This window comes from Dermacentor silvarum, chromosome 3, assembly GCF_013339745.2.
Source record: "Dermacentor silvarum isolate Dsil-2018 chromosome 3, BIME_Dsil_1.4, whole genome shotgun sequence".
NCBI lineage: Eukaryota > Metazoa > Arthropoda > Arachnida > Ixodida > Ixodidae > Dermacentor > Dermacentor silvarum.
Genome location: NC_051156.1, coordinates 227,333,015 through 227,353,326, shown reverse-complemented (window position 1 = coordinate 227,353,326; position 20,312 = coordinate 227,333,015). Strand labels below are relative to the sequence as shown.

At 49.4% G+C, this 20,312-nt stretch overlaps 1 protein-coding gene across 5 annotated transcripts in view; it reads right to left on the bottom strand.

Annotated features, from left to right (window-relative positions):
- The window catches only part of LOC119446827 (LIM domain kinase 1-like), a 72,023-nt gene that overhangs the window by 43,399 nt on the left and 8,312 nt on the right, over window positions 1–20,312 (bottom strand). For all 5 annotated transcript variants that reach the window (XM_037711390.2, XM_049664446.1, XM_049664443.1 and 2 more), the window contains exon 4: window positions 1,758–2,016. In XM_037711390.2, coding sequence (XP_037567318.1) covers window positions 1,758–2,016 — 259 coding nt within the window. The remainder of the gene's footprint in view (window positions 1–1,757; window positions 2,017–20,312) is intronic.

Sequence of the window (20,312 nt, the reverse complement as noted above, 5' to 3'; positions counted from 1 at the left end):
GAAACACTTTTCCAACTAATCATAGAATGGCCTCACTATAAAAGGACTTGTCTCGTGAATCTCACAGCGTAAAAACATTTCGAACTATAAGTGGAGTTATTGCACTGGTATCCGGTTTTCTCTCTCTTTTTATCTCTGCTAGCGCACTGGAAACTACGCAGTGGAGCCAAGAGGCCAAAGCCTCACCTAAAGGTTGAGTGTCTTGGCAGCGAAAGGATTCATCACGGCACCCTGTGGTGGCCATGGTAGACTATGTAGCTACGCACCACTGTCATCGTGGACTGGCAGTACAACGACGAAACGATTATTTTGTCTTTTTGAGATTGCGGGGATACATATATGTTTCATTTAATTAACTCAAAATTAGCAATTATGTATTGCTGAGAATGCTCTTGCGATCACGAAATCAGCATTGGTGTGTCCCGCTGCTTGCGATGACGCTGCATGACAATACTGCAGAAGCAAGAGCAAGCAATTTTTCGACCGTTTTTGACATGAGGTTGTAAATTCACTGCTACATGCAGTGCAGTAACATTTGGCTCACATGTTCACAGCAGCCTCTACTACAGATCGGCAACGTTTTCTTACGATGTTGCAAAAGTGCTTCAGGTCCCTTTAACCATGAATATGTTTCAAGCGGGTGCGTATTACCATGGTTTTACTGCATGAACCGAATTGGCATTCGAGGAAGGAAGGAAGGTGGCACTGGTTCTGAACAACTGCAGCATGCACCACTCTGTGCCACACCTTTCGTGTACAAAGCCTCCTCCTGCCCTCTGAATACAACAGTAGGTGTGTAGCCCATGGATGCTGCCATTACTGCAAATGTTAATCATTTTATCCACACTGAGACCTGAGCAGACTTATATTCAATATAGACATGGCCACAAAGAAAGTTTCCCTACAACCCTGCCTGAAGATTAGGTTGCTAACGGCAGTCCAGTTTGTTTTTGTAGCAGGGTCAGAAGCTCCCCCTTCCACGGTGAAGAAGCGCTTCAAAAAGGCAGGCTTCATTCAGAATGCTACAAGTTACAAGTAGGTCGACAAAGTGATGACAGTACTGTGGTTCTCAGTGAACAGCGAAATGTTGGCGGTAAAAGAATTTCTGCACACCGACAGTGCTGCAGACTTTTCTGGCTATGATGGATGAGGCAACTGCTGCCAACGACAAGTGACGAAAGTGGTAACATACAAAAACAGCCTGCACAAGTGATATCTGAGGAATCCCTACTCACAATTAAGTCCCTCCAGGTTTTCACTTTACTGAACACCTTCTGCTTCATGCTGAACAGTTAGGTGCCCTTCAGGAAGACATGTATAGAAAGCAGGCGAAGTTGTCTAATTATGAATTTACTGCTGTGAGGCAGTACGTAATGTGACTTTCTCAACATGATGATATATATTAACACATGTACACGATCCTTGATGTTTTTTTGTCGCATCTCTCTGTATATATTTCTCTGTGTGTTTTTTTTTTCCGTTTTTTTTTTCCAGAGCAGTATCCTCTCTAATTAAGCGCTTTGTTCAAATTTTCCTATTTAAGTTGCACCTTTTCACACGTTTATTGTACCACTCCTGCTTAAGTACAAAGTCTAGACCGGCAGTACTGTAATAAATTAATCAATCAATCAATTAAATGGGTTTCTCGCAGCTGTTTTTTTTTTTTTTATTGCGTAACCTAGTTGCAACAGAAGCAGGCTGTAAGCTATGGCATTTCTGTGGCACCTCCATATTGTTTGGGTCTCTATAGTGCTGACCTCTTCCAGTGATTGGCTGCTGAGAGGTGTGCCGTTGACTTCAAGGATCTTGTCGCCAATGTGCAACGCCATGAGGTCTGGGCTAACATCCAAGTCAGTGATGTGGACTCCGTGACGGCCAAGGCAAGGCGAGCCCAGTTTGATGCTGCGTGCCCCTCCGCTGGCTGGAATCTCAAGCAACTGGATGCTGTGGGGCTGCGGCCCACTCAGAACACTGCGTTGACTCAGTGGCTGCATGTGATGCCGGTAGCAAGGCCCACTGCAGGAGCAGTGATAAAAACGAATATGATACTCTACCTTTTTGCTACCAATGACAAGTCGAGAGAACTTTGAACACTGCCCACATCAGGTTTGTCAGTGAACATCAAAGCAAAAGTAAATTTCATAGCCTAACAAGCTCTTTATTTTAGCCTTTCAGCACAAAGACGCAAGGCTGCATACCCCATAGCAAAGCGCTCCCTTCCAACAATTGTTTATTTTCACAAGCATCACACATATATATCTAGTAGACAGCTTATGTTGGCGCATTTGTATAAGTTGATAAATCACAACAAAGAAACGTGAAACATATGAGGATAACAATTGATGATAAAACTAAGTTGGAAGATTATGAGATCAGTCTGTACTGCCATTGCCACTCTCTGTGTGTGTTTAAGATAATCCAATTCTTTTTGAGAAATATCGATAGATGGTGCACTCATGCACATGTCCCCCAAACTAGCGATTTTTGACACTTCTATGATCTGATGAGTTGTTTGCGTGGCACTTCTTCCAATTATCAAACACTGCGCATAATGGGGCTCACACCCGCAATTTCTGCAGAGGAAGCTAAGATGGCCCACACCGCCATTTCACACACTACGTTTACATTCTACGAAGCTTTGTGTATAAATGGAAGTGTGCAAGAACAACAAATACATGTCCCAGAGTCCCACATAATGAAACCTCACCCAGTAAGCCCACACACAGCAGTGAAACCTGGAATGACAACCATCTTCACGTTTCGCCCCTTAAGGCGATTCCCCCACACCACTGTGCAGTGAAGCTTAACACCTGTGGCCCTTGCTCTGGTACATTTACAGGACAGTGAAGTCATGTGTCTGGATTGCCTCGAGCAAGTCGCTTGCAATGAAACATTAACAGTAAACAAACTGCCTGAAGTGAGTAGCTGAGAAAAATGTCGCAGCTGTACATTACGTGACCACATAATGTACAAGAGGACCACATGCTTTTCTTCTTTGCATTTGATCATGGACCTCTATAACAATGTGCACACTAGTTGAGAGAGGCATGGCACTTTTCCTATGATGCAAGAAGCAAGGCGAGCACTCATTTATGTGCATGAGCTGTAGCACCACATCTCCTTGTGAACATCGAGGTGGCGAAAAGGTGAAAGCGCATTTGTCACTTCCTGCACATGTTAGCGTCCTAGAGCCTTCACTGAGGAGCTCACAAAACCATCAGCACACAGCACTATGTACAGTCAACAGCAAAAGTTTACGGACCGCGGGATCAGAGAAAATGGTGAATTTCTGAGCTGTTTGTGACTGTAGCCAGTAAAACCTTACAGGAGCATGTTGTTCACATGTACTAGTGCAGGCTGGAAATGCACATACCAGATTGTGTTCCCAGGCTGCGGAGATAGTTAGCATTCCTTCGGATGCAGCGGTCCGTAAACTCTTGCGGTTGACTGTACCTGGTTCAGCCCTCGTTAATTTAAAGGGCCCCTGACCAGGTTTGGACAACAGACTGTCAAGGTGTTTATTGACAAGATACCCAAGGAGTGAGAGGTCGAACTCGGTGCAGTAGTCAGAACCCTGCAAGCAGTCAGAACCAGCCCCGTGCATAAAGCGCTGGTGATGCGCCTGACTGACCGGCACTTCTTCGTTACATTTCATACGCTGGAGATGCAATTAGCCCGGCGCTTCTTCATTACATTTGTCCCCCGGAGAAAAAGGCGCCATCCTGGTGATTTAATCATAAGGTAGTATAGAGGGATCGTAGAAGGGCTTGAGCCGATCTATGTGAACAGTTTTGCGACCACAGCGCTGATCAGAAGACGGCGACACAGGCTCTACAACATAGTTCACGGGGGAAGTTTGTGCAATAACACGGTAAGGTCCATGATATCATGGGAGCAGCTTAGAAGAAAGGCCGGGAGCTAAAGGTGGAACCCACAGCCAAACCAATGAATCGGAAGGGAAGCTTGGGGGGTAAGAGCCACCACGACGAAGCTTCTGTTGTGTCTGATCTGCGGTGGTAAGACAGCGGGCGAGTTGTCTGCATTCTTCAGCATGCTGTGCCGCTTGAGAGACAGGAACACATTCTGATGAATCAGGCTAGTAGGGTAGAATGGTATCGATGGTGCAGGAATGTTCGCGGCCGTGCAGTAAGAAAAACATAGAAAAACCAGCGGTGGCTTGAGTGGCAGTATTATAGGCGAACATGACGAACAGAAGCACAGCGTCCCAGTTGGAATGGTCGGACGCGACGTACATGGTGAGAATGTTGCCAAGAGTACGGTTGAAACGCTCCGTCAACCCGTTCGTCTGCGGATGGTATGCGCTAGTGGTCCTGTGGATGATGTGACACTCCTTCAGAAGCGACGTCACGACTTCAGATACAAAAGCGCGGCCTCGATCACTAAGAAGTTCCCGAGGGGCTCCGTGACGAAAAACAAAATGCCGCAGTATGAACGATCCAACGTCTTGGGCAGTGGCAGATGGAAGTGCAGCGGTTTCTGCATAGCGTGTGAAAATATCCACTGCAACGATAATCCAGCGGTTGCCAGCCCCAGTACAAGGAAGCGGACACTAAAGGTCGATTCTGACGCGATCAAAAAGACGGGACGGACAAGGAAGCAGCTGCAAAGGTGCGGCAGTGAAAGTAGGGACTGACTTTTGGCGCTGGCAGTCGAGGCAGCAGCGGACGTACTTGCAAACGAACTTGCACCATGCCAGGCCAGTAATTCCGGAGCCTAAGGCGGGTGTAGGTCATGCCACCGTGTGCACATTGGGGATCAATGTGAAACGATGCGCATAAATCAGCCCAGAGATGACGTGGTATTACGAGGAGCCATTGCCGACCCTCGGTGAGATAGTTGCGTCAGTAGAGGAGTTGATCGCGAATAACAAAGTGATGCGCCTGCCGCCGTAGCGTCCTAGATGCTGTAACAGTGGCAGGATCAGCGAGAAACTCCAAAAGCGAAGAAATCCACGGGTACTTGCTCTGCTCAGAGCGCATGTCATCGATGGAAAGTGCGGACAGGACAAAGTTGAGTGGGCAAAAACTGTGCGCATCAGGTGAAATGGGCTAACAGGAGAGAGCGTTGGCATCGGTGTGCTTGCGTCCAGAGCGGTACACGACCCAGATGTCGTACTCTTGCAAACGGAGCGCCCAGCGTGCGAGGCGACCAGAGGGGTCTTTCAAAGAGGAGAGCCAGCACAGTCCGTTACTACATCAAATTGGCGGCCGTATAAGTAAGGTCGAAATTTCGTAAGGGCCCAGAGTATGGCTAAACACTCCTTCTCTGTAACAGAGTAGTTTAGCTCCGACTTCGTCAGCGTGCAGCTAGCATAAGCAACGACATATTCGTCAAGACCACGTTTGCGTTGGGCAAGAACCGCCCCGAGGCCGACTCCACTAGAGTCTGTATGGACGTCAGTTGGGGCAGCGGGGTCAAAATGTCGCAAAGAAGGAGGAGAGGGGAGCAGATGGCGAAGGGTCGTGAACGCGTCATCGCATGCTTGCGACCAGGCGGATAGGGCACTGTCTCCAGCCAGCAGTTGAGTCAAAGGGGCGAAGATCACAACGAAATTCTTCAAAGCGGCGAAAATAAGAGCAGAGGCCGACGAAACTGCGTAGTGTCTTCAGGTTGATGGGTTTGGGGAACTCGGCAACTGCGCGGAGTTTTGCAGGATCTGGAAGCACTCCTTCTTTGGATACGACGTGACCTAATATGGTAAGCTTACGGGCAGCAAAGAAGCATTTTTTGATGTTAAGCTGCAGGCCAGCCTTAGTAAGGCAGCTTAATACCTCTCGTAGTCGTTGGAGGTGAGTCGGGAAATCAGGTGAGAAGACAACAACATCATCTAGGTAGCACAAACACGTGTGCCACTTGAGACCGCGCAAGATGCTGTTCATCATACGCTCGAAAGTAGCGGGCACATTACATAGGCCGAATGGCATGACATTAAATTCATATAATCCGTCCGGTGTGACGAAGGCGGTTTTCAAGCGGTCAGTCTCTGCCACGGGGACTTGCCAATATCCAGACCGCAAATCCAAAGAGGGAAAGAACTCGGCACCTTGCAAACAGTCAAGAGCATCGTCTATGCACAGTAGGGGATATACGACTTTGCGCGTAATTTTGTTAAGGCATCTGTAATCAACGAAGAAGCGAATAGACCCATCTTTCTTTTTTACGAGGACGATTGGCAACGCCCACAGGCTATGGGACGGCTGAATCACACCACACCGAAGCATATCGCTTCATACAACGATAGGACGCAACACATCAAGGAAAAATTACAGGTGAAAGGAAAGAGCGTCACTCGCAACTAACTTTATTTCGAGAAAGCATCGCAATATATAGCTGAGCTAACACATGCGCGGCAAGGTTCCACGTATCACCCCACCCAGATGAATCAATAAGAATCATGTGCTAGTTTAAAAAGCATCTAAAAAATTCAAACTCGGCGCCGCGCAAGACCACTGACGTATCGCTAATGCAGATATCTTTTTTTCTTTTTATGTAATATGCCTCGAGCATTTCTCGTGCCAGCACCTCGTTGCTTCTACCCAGAATGCATCGCTCACTTGTTCGTCGATGACACGGCATTCAGAAGCTGAGACACGGTAAGGACGCTGCCGGAGTGGGGCGTGCGAACCGGTGTCGATGCTGTGCAATACTGTGGTGGTGCGGCCGAGAGAATGTTGATGGCAGTCGAAGGAGGCGGTAAATTCGCGTAGCAAGCTGATATGTTGTGCGCGTTGTGTGGTTGTCAGATCACCGGAGATTGACGGATGGAAGCACTCCAACAGCGGTCCATTGGCACTGTCGAGGGCGGCGAGAGACGTTGAATGTGCGTCGTCCGGAGCATCGAAGAGCATTGAAGAACCCACAGTTTGAACGTAACCAAGGCACTCTCCGCGATGCAAAGTAATCGGCAGAAAAGACACATTGCACACACACATGATACCACGGCCCGCACTGAGAGCGATGATGGCAAAGGGCAACGGAAGAGAACGGCGATGTGCGAAGAAGTTACATGACGTGAATGGCACGGTTGCGTCACGTGCTGATGCGTAAGATACGGAGATGATGGCGGTTGACTGAGGAGGGATATCAGTAACTTCTGCCACAAGCATTTCTGTAGACGTCACAGGATCCTGGTCCATCGCTGCATCCGAAAGAAAAGACAACTCCACCTCGGCGCGGGCACAGTCAATTGGGCACAGGCATTGTTTGACGAAAGGAAATCTCCACCCAGGATAACACCGTGGGAGCAGGACGGCAGCACAACGAATTCAATTACATGAAGCGACTACTCGATGACAACACGTGCAGTGCAGGCTCCCAATGGTTCGACAGGCTGTGCGCTTGCAGTAGTCAAATACAGTCCAGAAAGTGACGGCGTTACTTTTCCTATTCGTCGGCAAAGTCCTGTGCGTAACACCGAAATTGCTGCGCCCGTATCAACGAGTGCGAATGTTCGAATCCCTTCGACGTATACCTCAAAGACGTTGCAGAGCAGTTACAATATTCCCACATGCAGCTGCTATTGGCCAGTAGCCGACAACAATTAAGAACGGTGTCCGGATAAGTGTGCTTCTTCCTACTGTTACTGTGTATACCGTATTTTCGTGATTCTAAGCACCCCCCTCTATTTTCGCGAAAAATTTGGGAAAAAAGTTTGAATGCGAATCTAAGCTCCCCGTATTTGTTAAGAAGAGCGCACAGCCAAGACCGCCAAGCGCGCTTGCTCACTCTCTTCGAGTCGGAGCCGTCGGAGTCCCGAGGTGGCACGGCCACCGCAGCGCGATCTCGCCGCACCGTCGGACTGCAGAGGCGCGCAGACTCGTGACACTCACGCGCCGCGTGTAGCCGGAGACGTCGGAGTCCCGAGGTGGCACGGCCACCGCGGCGCGATCTCGCCACACTGTCGGACTGCAGAGGCGCGCGGACACGTGACGTCCGCGAGCCGCGCGTAGCCGGAGCCGTCGGAGTCCCGAGGTGGCACGGCGTCCGCAGCGCGATCTCACAGCAGACCCATGGCGATCTCGCCGCACAGTCGGACTGCAGAGGCGCGCGGACTCGTGACACTCGCGCGCCGCGCGTGGCCGGAGACGTCGCAGTCCCGAGGTGGCACGGCCACCGCGGCGCGATCTCGCCGCACTGTCGGACTGCAGAGGCGCGCGGACACGTGACGCCCGCGAGCCGCGCGTAGCCGGAGCCGTCGGAGTCCCGAGGTGGCACGGCGGCCGCAGCGCGATCTCACAGAAGACCCATGGCGATCTCGCCGCACAGTCGGACTGCAGAGGCGCGCGGACTCGTGACACTCGCGCGCCGCGCGTGGCCGGAGACGTCGCAGTCCCGAGGTGGCACGGCCACCGCGGCGCGATCTCGCCACACTGTCGGACTGCAGAGGCGCGCGGACACGTGACGCCCGCGAGCCGCGCGTAGCCGTCGGAGTCCCGAGGTGGCACGGCGTCCGCAGCGCGATCTCACAGAAGACCCATGGCGATCTCGCCGCACAGTCGGACTGCAGAGGCGCGCGGACTCGTGACACTCGCGCGCCGCGCGTGGCCGGAGACGTCGCAGTCCCGAGGTGGCACGGCCACCGCGGCGCGATCTCGCCACACTGTCGGACTGCAGAGGCGCGCGGACACGTGACGCCCGCGAGCCGCGCGTAGCCGTCGGAGTCCCGAGGTGGCACGGCGTCCGCAGCGCGATCTCACAGAAGACCCATGGCGATCTCGCCGCACAGTCGGACTGCAGAGGCGCGCGGACTCGTGACACTCGCGCGCCGCGCGTGGCCGGAGACGTCGCAGTCCCGAGGTGGCACGGCCACCGCGGCGCGATCTCGCCGCACTGTCGGACTGCAGAGGCGCGCGGACACGTGACGTCCGCGAGCCGCGCGTAGCCGGAGCCGTCGGAGTCCCGAGGTGGCACGGCGTCCGCAGCGCGATCTCACAGCAGACCCATGGCGATCTCGCCGCACAGTCGGACTGCAGAGGCGCGCGGACTCGTGACGCTCGCGCATAGCCGGAGCCGAGCGTCACGGAGATTTTTCGAATCTAAGCACCCCCCTTCATTTTGGGCAACGCGATCATGAAAAAAGGGGGTGCTTAGAATCGAGTAAATACGGTATGTACTGACACAGTTTAATAATCAGGCTGAAGTACGCAAAAATCTGCTTTTGAATTTCGATAACACAGTCGAATCTCGTTAATTCGAACTTCCGGTTTATTCGAACTGACGCTGTGGTTCCGTCAAAGTTATGTGTATTCATATGGGCGAAAACGCCCGGTCATTCGAACGCGAAAGCATTTGAGACGGTTAGTTCGAACATACGGCGCACCGACAATGCTCTCAACAGCGCGCCAAATCACGCGGCGGCGCCTCCGACCGGCATTGCTCCGACACCACCATAGAGCAAAAATTTAGGACAGGCCCCCCTCAACGCCGCGCGGAGAAAAAGAAAACGAAAAAAAAAAAAAAAAAGCGGCGGAAATTTCACTCTCAAATGGCAAGGTCGCCGTTTCACCGTCGCGCCGGAACACGCGTGTATCCGAGATCTCAGCCAACGCAGCGGCTGCGGCGCAGAGGGAGGAAGCAGCGACGAAGGCCCAGTCCGACCAACTTCCCGATAACTAGGGCTCCGTGTTTTCGGTGTTTATTTTTCCTGAAAAGTGGCGGCTGTTTATCGGAGTTTATATTTCTGGCGGAAATTCGGCGTTTATCGGAGTTTATTTCCCGTAAATCCCCAATTATTCGAAATTCGGAGTTTTGCATTATTCTCAAAACCCAAAAATCTTAGATCAATTCATATCTGAATACTAAAATATCAAAACACACGAAGCACATTTTATTTTTCCTAGAACACTTGAATGGACAAAAACGTATACGCACAAGCGAAATACTTAAACACAGAACACCTTTAATATTGCGTATAACAACCTTAGCTTAAAGCTTATTGTAAAACACGCAAGCATACTTTGCGAGATTGCTGTCAGTGATCGCAGCACGGTCCTTTCTATTGACGACTCTCAGCTTTGAAAGCGCTCTTTCAACGTTAGCGCTAGAAACAGGAAGCGCCAGAAGACGCAGCGAGAAAGCACTGGCCACTCGACATTGTGAAGTCTCCAAAACGACAGGGGTTTAACAATGTTACGTGTTTCATAGCACTGATATTTCTCAAAATCACTCAGGAGCTGGCTCAAGTCGTCAGTTTCAAGAAGCACTAATTGAAAAATAGGCGCATAGGTTTCGAACACACAGGGAAGCTCATGCTTCACATTTGGGTTCACAATTTCAACACAGTACCAAAACGATTCTTTGGTGTACTGGAGTTGATCGCACAGGTTCCTCTCAGATGTCTGTCTCCACTTTTCGGCGACAGTATCCGTTAAGGTATCCGTAGTATCCGTTAAAGTCTGCGACAGTCGCTAAGCGTTGATTCTCGTCAAGGAGGTCCAACATACTTGTGACATCTGATGCGAAGACCTCGGTTGGATCCCGCCATTGACTGATGAGTGCGTGCAAACGAACCCCCAGTATGGGATAAACTTGGTGTACCAGGGTACTCTCTGCCTCAAGTTCCTTAATTATTGAGATCACGGCACACGCATTGGTCTTCAGAAACCTCATCTTAACGAGCAAGTCGTGCACAGCTTCAGGCGATGAAACAAGAGTCTTGAGCTTCTCACACTATGTCCCCTTGCCTTCGCCGCTTCTCAAGAAAGACAAAATGGCGCGCCAGTAGTTCAAAATATCTTCTAGACCTTCATAAAAGGGGAACCACCTCGACGGACATACGGTTTTCAGCGACTTGATGGTCATACCCATGGCCAAGCAAATCGGAGTTTATCGGATAAATCCGAATTGTCAAAATTTTACCGGCGAATGTTTATCAGATTTTTGCGGATAAAACCGAAAACACGGAGCCGTATCGTTAACGGCAGAAAACGAAACTTCAGGGAGCGGGCTAAGCTGGCGACAGGCCGGCGGGAGCGGCGGCGGGCGCGCACGGAGACAGTCGAAGGTGGGGGAACTACGAGGGAGGGCTAGGGGAGGCACCGAAGCCACTGTCACCGAAGCAACAGCGTGGCCAAAGCCAAATCCGCTTCTCTGCCGCCCTCCTCCCTCACCTTCAACGTTCTACGCACGCGCCTGTTGCCCTGCTGCCAGCTTTCTTAAGTTTCGTGGCCCTCGCTCGCGATGTGCTTGCGCTCCCCGTATTTCACGACTCGCACCGTTCGTACATCGTACATGAATACTTCAAAAATAAGGCCTTCTTTTAATTCGAACTTCTTTTAATTCGAACAAATTTTTGGGCCCCTTCCAGTTCGAATTATCGTGATTCGGCTGTAATTATATTGTCGGGAACCGAGGGGTCGCAGCGGAGCGCCCGACCAAGAGGACCAGCTCAGCAGGCTTTCATAACGGACTACTGCGTGCCGTACTTGTGCCACCAGCACGCGCCGCCCAACTTTATTCTCATCGTCATTAGCAGCCGGCCCCAAGGCGCTGGCCGAGAGCGCCTACCTTAGCGTCCCCGCTTAGCAGCGTCGGTGGGTGCTACTTCTGGAATAAGCCTACTATCGTCTGCTAATGGTCAGACGTGGCCGCCCACGTAGGAATTAAACTTTGGCCACCCTGTTTATCGGTGTCGTAGCTGTCAGGTCTCGCTAATTTTGACTAGTTGTAACACTCAACTAGCCTCGAACCACGCGAAACTAAGGTCACACCACATGCATGCTTGCCAGCGCACACTCACTCCGGGTTAGACGCCTTGGCAGACTTGACTTCATAATGATCGAGCTGCTATTGATGTCGCTTCAAAATGCGCAAATTGGATGCGGCTACTATCTGTCGGTCAAGTTGGTGCAGTACAAAGCCAGTCCGCACCACGTAGCACAGCCAGACCCGAGCATATGAGCACGAGTGAGCTCTCTAGCTGTGTCGTTCATAAAGCAAACATTGGATGTAGCTTGTGGTCTTTTACATAGCATAGATATCGTGGCTGCCGTGGGGTGCCATGACGAGTTCACTGGATGAGCACACTGCTGCTCGCTGAGGACAACCGCGTTTGTCAAGTTTGGTGCGTCGTAGGCAGCAAAATCAGAAATAGTGGCATCAACGTGATCATCCAAAATCAAATTTGAACTGCGTGCCACGGTGATGCTCGGTAGGCGGAGCGTTGTGGGCTCAGCCCACTCCGCCGTAGCCTTCGCAGTGCAAATCATCAAGGAGCAGAAGCGTCGCAAACACTGTTTGATTGCCAATAACACTGCTTCTGCTGAGCGTGTTGAACGTTCTGTGGCAATATTTCGGAAATAGTCTAATTTACCTGCCAATGCATTTCTCGAATTGTATAAGAAGTGGCTCAGGGCCCCTTTAAAAGACCATTAAAAGGCAAATAATGATCCATAGCAGTGCCTGTGTCCGCCCAGCTACCTGGTCTTTCACAATCTTTTGTTGGTGGCATTTAGGGAAGGAAACAAATGACAGTGTGCCTCGCAAAGGACACTTGCATTGGACTATGCATTGTGCGCATGTCTGCCCAATTCCGTGCCCTGTGATACAGCAGGGATCCACTCACCTGTGGACACTCGTGCAACATCGTTGAAAAAGAGTGGGAGTGGCATGTCGGCTACTTGTTCGAGAGCGAAAAAATATTCTAACACAGTGGAAAGAATGAAGGGATATCGGGACTTTAAAAGACACTAAAGAGAAATATGAAGTTGTACTATTGGTAAATTAAGTTTTCGCAATAGAAAAGCAGTCACTGTTGCTGTAATAAGCTGTTTGGAAAAGTCAGGAAAGATGTAAATGAGTGATGATACAGCACAAGCTCCTGCACCAGTTTGCCTTAATATCATGGATTTTGACAGTGCAAAGACCTAAACAACTTCAAGGGGTCTTGAACCACTTTTTACCTCCAGGAAAACAAAAATACTGCACAATATTCAAACAAGGACGAAGTGAGGGACACGGACAAGAATGAATGTATGTTGTTTACTGGCGCAAGGGCCAGGTATGGCCAAAGAGCGCCATGCCCGTGTTAGTGAGTTCGTAGTGGAGTGATGAATTCTGATAGGTACATGTTCGTGGCTGTAAAGGGGCCTAAAATTAGTTGCTGTAAAATGCGTAAGATCTACATGTAATAAGATTATGGCAATATGTAATGAAGTGTACTATGACCATGAAAAGTGTACTGCGAAATATTGCTACGATACACAAATGAAAATTGGCAAGAAGCATAACTCCCTACACAGAGCCCTTGAACCACAAGGGCCTGGAGGCATGTGCTATAAAAACTATCACAGCGGCATCCTCTAGAGAGAGGATGCGCTACGAACTTATTGGGCTAATAACACGTAGCACAACATCGTTCAAAAAGCCGAGGATTGCTTTGGCATTAAAAAGTGGTTCTTCTCCAATAAACATCATGTGATGAAGAGGGATATGATAGCGGTATGCTACAGGAAAATGTTTTCTTCTCTCCGATTCGGCTTCCCGACACTCTAGCAGGACGTGGAGAACGGTCAGCCTCTCACCACATCTACCACATGTTGGTGGTTCATCACCAGTAAGCAAAAAATTGTGGGTGCCGCACGTGTGTCCTATTCTGAGACGACAGAATAGGACATCAATTCGTCGTGTTTTCGTAGCTGAGGGCCAGAAACCTAACTGTGGTTTAATCATGTGAAGTTTATTATTTGTTTCAGCGTCCCACAAGCGTTGCCAGTGGCTTCGCAGTTTCTTTCGCAAGAAAGGTTTTAAGTCTGTTGCAGGAACAGCTATTGTATGATTACTAGTGTGCAATGTAGCTGATGTGGCCATTTGGTCTGCTCGCACATTACCCTCAATGCCTCTATGGCCCGGCACCCAGCATATAATGACATGCTGGTTTGATATATACGCTCTGCATAGAGTGGAATAGAGCTCAATGAGTACCGGATTTTTGTGTTTGCAGAGTGACATCCGGGCTTTCACAACGCTTAGAGAGTCGGTAAATATAACTGTTTTTTGAAGTTTTGTTTTCGTTAAATGATTCACAGCCGACAATAGTGCATAGGCCTCAGCCGTAAAGATGCTTGTTTCCGGGTGGAGTACACCGGATTCCGAGAAATATCGGCCGATGGCTGCATACGAAACCCTGGTATGTGACCTAGAAGCGTCTGTGTACAACTCTGTACACGAGTACTTGGATTGAAGCTCTAGGAAATGCATTTTAATGTGTGCCTCTGGAGTGTCTTTCGTGACCTCTACAAACGATGTGTCGCACTCTATGATCTGCCACTGCCACGGCAGTAAAAGTTTAGCAGGAGCCATAGGACGATGTTCAAGCAATGGAACACCCATTTGCTCACTAAGATTCCTTACACGTAAAGACAACGGTTTCCTCGCTGCAGGTCGGTTATGGAAGAGTGAAGCAGCGGTCATATTGTTTATGGTGGAATAAGAAGGATGTTCATTGTTTGCTTGTACTGTCAGAAAATATGAACGCTGCAGATGGAGTGACCACTGGTTCGACTCTACATAGAGGCTCTGGATAGGGCTTGTTCGGAAAGCACCGGTCGCGAGGCGGATACCCAAATGGTGAACGGGGTCTAGTATTTTTAATGCACTTGGCGTTGCGGAGTTATAAATTATAGCTCCGTAATCAAGGCGCGAGAGGACAAGAGAGAGAGAGAGAAAATGATTTAATGAAAGGCAGGGAGGTTAACCAGGACTGAGCCCGGTTGGCTACCCTACACTGGGGGAAAGGAAAAGGGGAGAGAGAGATTAAGAGAAGAATAGAAAGTCCGCTGTTGATATCGCCGACGTAGCAACAGATCTCTGTTCTATCACTGATGATCAATCAGTCTGGATCATAGATGGTCACTCAGTCCTGTAGTTTTTAAAAATCGCAGCAGCACTTTTGTGGCTTTTTGCAGCTGTGATATTTGAGGCCATGATCCCAAGATCTTGCTCAAGGTGAACAGTCTTCTATCTAGCCTATTGAGAACGTTGCAGAGGTCATGTCTTTCGTTTTGAAAAGATGGGCAGTAGCATAGTAGGTGTTCTATAGTCTCATCGACACCGCAGGCATTACACTCGGCGCTATCAGCCATTCCAATTGAGCGGACAAGACTGTTGTACAAGTTTAGGAGGCATTTTCGATCACTACCCCATGTTGTGTGCAAGAGAATTTTTAAAAGGTTCATAGTCTTCAAACACTTCGTCTTCAGGTATTTAAGATGGGGGATGAAGGTAAGCTTAGAGTCAGAATTATGCCCAGGAATTTGTGTTCACTGCTCATGGATAGTTCCTCTGGATTGATCGTGAGATTTGGCACCGGTGTCACGCCTCTTTTGTTTGAGAAGAGTATGCATGTACTTTGCGTTTATTTTGAACCCATTTACATCTGCCCATTTAGACAATTTGTTTAATCTAAGCTGCACCTGTCGTTCACAGATAGCGATGTTAGATGATTTGAAACCTATCTGTACATCATAGACATACACAGAATAAAACATCCTGCATAGAATGACTGTATGCAAGGAGTTCATTTTTACAATGAAGAGTGCGCAACTAAGCACACCCCCTTGCAGCACGCCAGCCTCCTGGGTGAATGTTCTAGATAAAACATTGCCCACTCTTACGTGAAACGAGCGGTTAGACAAGTAGCTTTCGACTGTGTTTAACATATTTCCACGGACCCCCATCGCAGAAAGATCTCGCAGAATCCCGAAGCGCTATGTCGTGTCGTACACCTTCTCTAAATCTATAAATACAGAAAGTAAAAACTGTTTATGAATAAACTGTGGGGATGCGCGACTCACGCGTCTCCTGTAATCCGGCTTCACCGCGTGGCTAAGTGCCAGCAGCGGTCGTGGTGGTTACGGTGCATTGCGAGAGACGGCGCGAGTGTCGCGATGCTAACGCCACCGAACGGCGGGGTGACTTGGGAGAAAAAGGTCAAAGGCGCTTCCACTTTGGGTTGGGATCGATGAGCGACGCGGACGTCCCACGTGGCTCGGAGTGGGGCACCGGTATGGACGAACACTGATCGTTCGAACGCGCTGCCGTTCGAGTGAACGTACACGTGAACAACTAGGCGATGGTGTCATAGCATGGGGCAAACATATTCGCTCGCTATCCGGTCGCGGTGAGTCGGACTTCCTTGATTTGTCGCGTGCCCATGTGAATGTTCTATTGGTTGTAATTCGGCTAGTGTGCATTGGTGTATGAAAGGCGCAATAAATGCCCTTGTGATTGTTTGCACTACTGTATTGCCGTTCCTTTGTCCCAAGAGCACATGTGAGACCCCACAAAACGCATCTCTGATGTTTGCCTCGATGCGAACAAGGTAGTCTATTGTCGACCTACCCTCTCGGAAGCCACACTGGAAGGGGTCTAGTATTTTGTTATTTTCTAGGAAACTGATTAAACGCCGGTTTATCATTTTTTTATACAGCTTGCACAGGCAGCTTATTAGAGCTATTGGCCTGTAGCTGCTGGCTAAGGACGGGTCTTTGCCTTGTTTAAGTACCGGGATGACTATGGCTTCTTTCCATGAGGACGGGATACGCCCAGCCGCCCACATGGCATTAAAAAGAGATAAGAGTGTTTTCAGTGTTTCAGGGTGTAGGTATCTAACCATTTCATACATAATACGATCGCCACCTGGCGCCGAATTGTTGCAACATGTGAGAGATGCTTAAAGTTCGGCTAAGCTAAATGGTCGATTGTAAGCCTCACTCGAAGAACCTTTGCAGTTAAGGGGCTGCCGCTCTTCGCGTTCTTTGAACTTCAGGAAAGTTTCTGTATAATGCGATTCACTTGATACATATTCAAAGTGTTCACCTAGACAATCCGCCTGGTCTTCCAGGCGGATTGTCTTGAGAACGGACCACTCCAGGTATGGCATTAGTGTACTCGATGCTATACATAAGTCAATGGATGAATATGTGTTATGTGTAACGCTGTATTATGTAGGCTCTTTCTTGTTAAGTAATGATGCACCTGAAGAAAACAGAAAATTTTCAATTAGGCGACCTCTCGCATCGCAACGTGAGTCTCCCCACAAAGTGTTATGTGCGTTTAAATCTCCAACAACTATGTATGGCTCCGGAAGTTCATTTATGTAGTTTTGGAATTCGGCTTTATGTAGTTCATAATTGGGAGGGATGTATATAGAGCTTACAGTGACCAGCTTGTCAAACAACACCCCTCGGATAGCAACTGCCTCTAGGGGCATACGAAGTTTCAGTTCCCGGCAGGCAATACCTCTGTCGATTACAATAGCCACACCACCGGAAGACACGACTGTGTCATCGCAGTCTTTACGAAAAATGGCGTATTGTCGGAGAAAATTTGTTTGCGTGTGTTTGAGGTGTGTTTCTTGGACACACAGCAACTTTGGATTATACTTATGTAGGAGTTCTTTGATGTCATCGAGATTGTGGAGGAGTCCTCGGACATTCCACTGTAGTATTTGTGTATCCATGTTGAATGTGGTTTTTGTGCTGTGTGTTAAGAAAGAGGAATTACTTCACAGAGCCCTTTTAGGGTGCCGTGATGAGGTGTTTTTCTTGTTTGTAGCGATCGCGAGACTCTCGCGGCTCCTTAGGCGCTAGTGGCACCGTCTGGCTGGTTGTTGTGTCCATAAACTCTTGCGAGGCGCTGGACACGCGCTCTTGCGAGCGGTTGGTTTGACGAAAAGGTCTCGCCTCGAGGGACGAGGCCCTGGAGGCCACCAGCCCGGAGGTCGATGGCCCCTTCTTGTGAGTTGGCGGAGCAGCGCTAGCTGCAGCCGCCGAGGGGGCGGATGGCGTCACTGCCGGCTCACTGTGTGTGGGCCGGACAGCCGCCAGAAGCCGTTGCTTCCGTTGCGACGCTGCCCCCTGACGCGCCACTTCGGCAAAGGTGTTCTTTGGCAGGTATGAAACCCACCTACGTGCCTCCTTAAATGATATGTTCTCTTTTACCTTGATTGTAACAATTTCTTTTTCCCTTTTCCATGATGGGCAGGACCGCGAGTATGCGGTGTGCTCCCCATCACAGTTCACACAGTGGAGAGAGTTTTCGCATGATTCAGAGAGATGCACAGTTGCACTGCATTTCGCACAAGTCTGACGGCCTCGGCAGTTCTGCGAACTGTGGCCGAATCTTCGGCACTTGAAGCATCGAAGAGGGTTTGGCGCGTATGGCCCGACACGTAATTTAATGTATCTGGCTTCAATGGTCTCGGGTAGAACACTAGAACCATAAGTAAGAATTATATGTATTGTCTTTAGCTCCTTGCCATCGCGCCTCATCTTGATTCGTTTTACAGTCAAAACATTTTGTTCTTTGAATCCTTCCAAAAGTTCATCTTCGGTGAGCTCCAACAGGTCGTCATCAGAAATAACACCGCAGGTGGTGTTCATGGTGCGGTGTGGGGTCACAGTCACAGGAAAGTCTCCAGACGACACTAGATTCTGTAGTTTATCATGTTGCTTCTTATCGCGGAGTTCCAGGAGGTCACAGCTGGCCATCCTCGTCGCCTTGTAACCTGGTCCTATAGTCTCTGTCAAAGTATTTGCAACAATAAAGGGTGAGATCAATCTCACGGTCTTTTCAGTTCTCGACTTGTCGGCCAAAAAATTAAAAAACTTCTTCGGTGCGCCCCCTCTTTTGGGGGCTATCAGAAAGCGCGGGAAAAGAACTAGCCATGAAAATATTCATGTTTCGGCAGAAACGCCACCCACCCACCATGGAGTTCTACTACGGGACGCTGCAGTGCCTGTAAACATAGGCCCTGCAGATGCCAGCTGTACGTCACCACTATAACCGAATATGAAATAACCTAGGCAGGCTACTCACACAGGGTTAACCCTCGCTGCCAAGAAGATCGGAAGTAATAAAGAAGAGAGAAGAAGACAGGAAAGATTAAAAGTAATAGAGAAAGACGAAGGTTGGAGAGGAGGATAGGAAAAGGCAACTACCGATTTCTCCCGGATGGGTCAGTCCGGGAGTGCCGTCTACGTGAAGCCGAGGCCAAAGGGGTGTGTTGCCTCCGCCGAGGGGTCCATAAAGGTCCAAGCACTCAGCATCGGCTCAACCCCCAGGATCCCCTTTTCCCCGGACATGGCTAAGCCACGCACGGTTAAACGTGGGAGGGTCCAACCCTCGTGTGCTCGGGTCCGTGGTGTCGCAACACACCAAACGCCTGCTTGCGCAGACGCCCCTGCGGGGACACGGACAAGCGCCTGAACAACGTAGCGCTTGTCCGTGTCCCTCACTTCGTCCTTGTTCGAATCTTGCACAGTATTTTTGTTTTCCTCAAAGTATGAACCAACTCGGCCAGCAACAAGTTTTATTGAACCAGTTTTTACCACAGTTGAGAAATGCATCTGAAGTTAAAACAGACTATTTCAAAAATACTTTGCCGAAGAATGGATTTCAATAGATTCCACAGAACCACCGTTATTGGCAATTAAAGATTGCGTCCCGATTCCCTTTGCAGAGCTCCTGACCCTTCTTCAATGCCTTGAACTGCAAAAGGCGACGGAAGAGCGGGGTGGTGCCCACAATGCTCTGCCTACTGAATATTACTGTTTGATTTTGGATGTTCCCATAGACGCCACTATTTCCGATTCTGGCGCCTACAATGCACCAAACTCTGAGTCTATCCCTCGGCTTACAGTTGAGCACACTGTCTCATCCCTTTGCTGTGCTACAGTGTACTAGATAGCTATGTGCGGCTATTCTCGCACCAAACGACATGACTAGCACATTTCGTTTTGCACTTATCTCTACGACAATCGAACAATTTCCGAAGGTGGAACGAAGTTCATCTTCGCTTATGCGAATACGTTGGCTGTGTGCACATCAGCTAAGCGATGTATGCCGCACTCTGAACTCGCATTTGAAAAGATTCCTAATGTAACGAGCTTTGACCATGATGGTAACACAACTTGAAGGTGTGCAACTCGGAAAGCAGACGACCTATTTGTCAGATGTTGGCACTCGGGCCTTGAGTAACGTCACCCACATATACAGTTAAAGCTCGATGATACGAATTTTTCTGTGGTCCCGGCCGAGCCCCATTACTTTGCAACGTGCTAGAGAACGGTTGTTACGAATCGATTTTCAGCCTGCGTCGGTTGATACGAATAAACGCCGCCTCACCGACGGCCACGAAAGAGAACAGCGCGCAGTCACGCGCTTTCTCTCCTCTTTTGGTGCGGAGGCGCGGCGCCGGACAGCACGGACTCCGTGACTGGGCGCGAAGAGTTTGAAGTGGTGGCGCTTTTGGTGCTTTTGTACTTTTCCCCCTTTTCTGCAAGCCGTCAGAT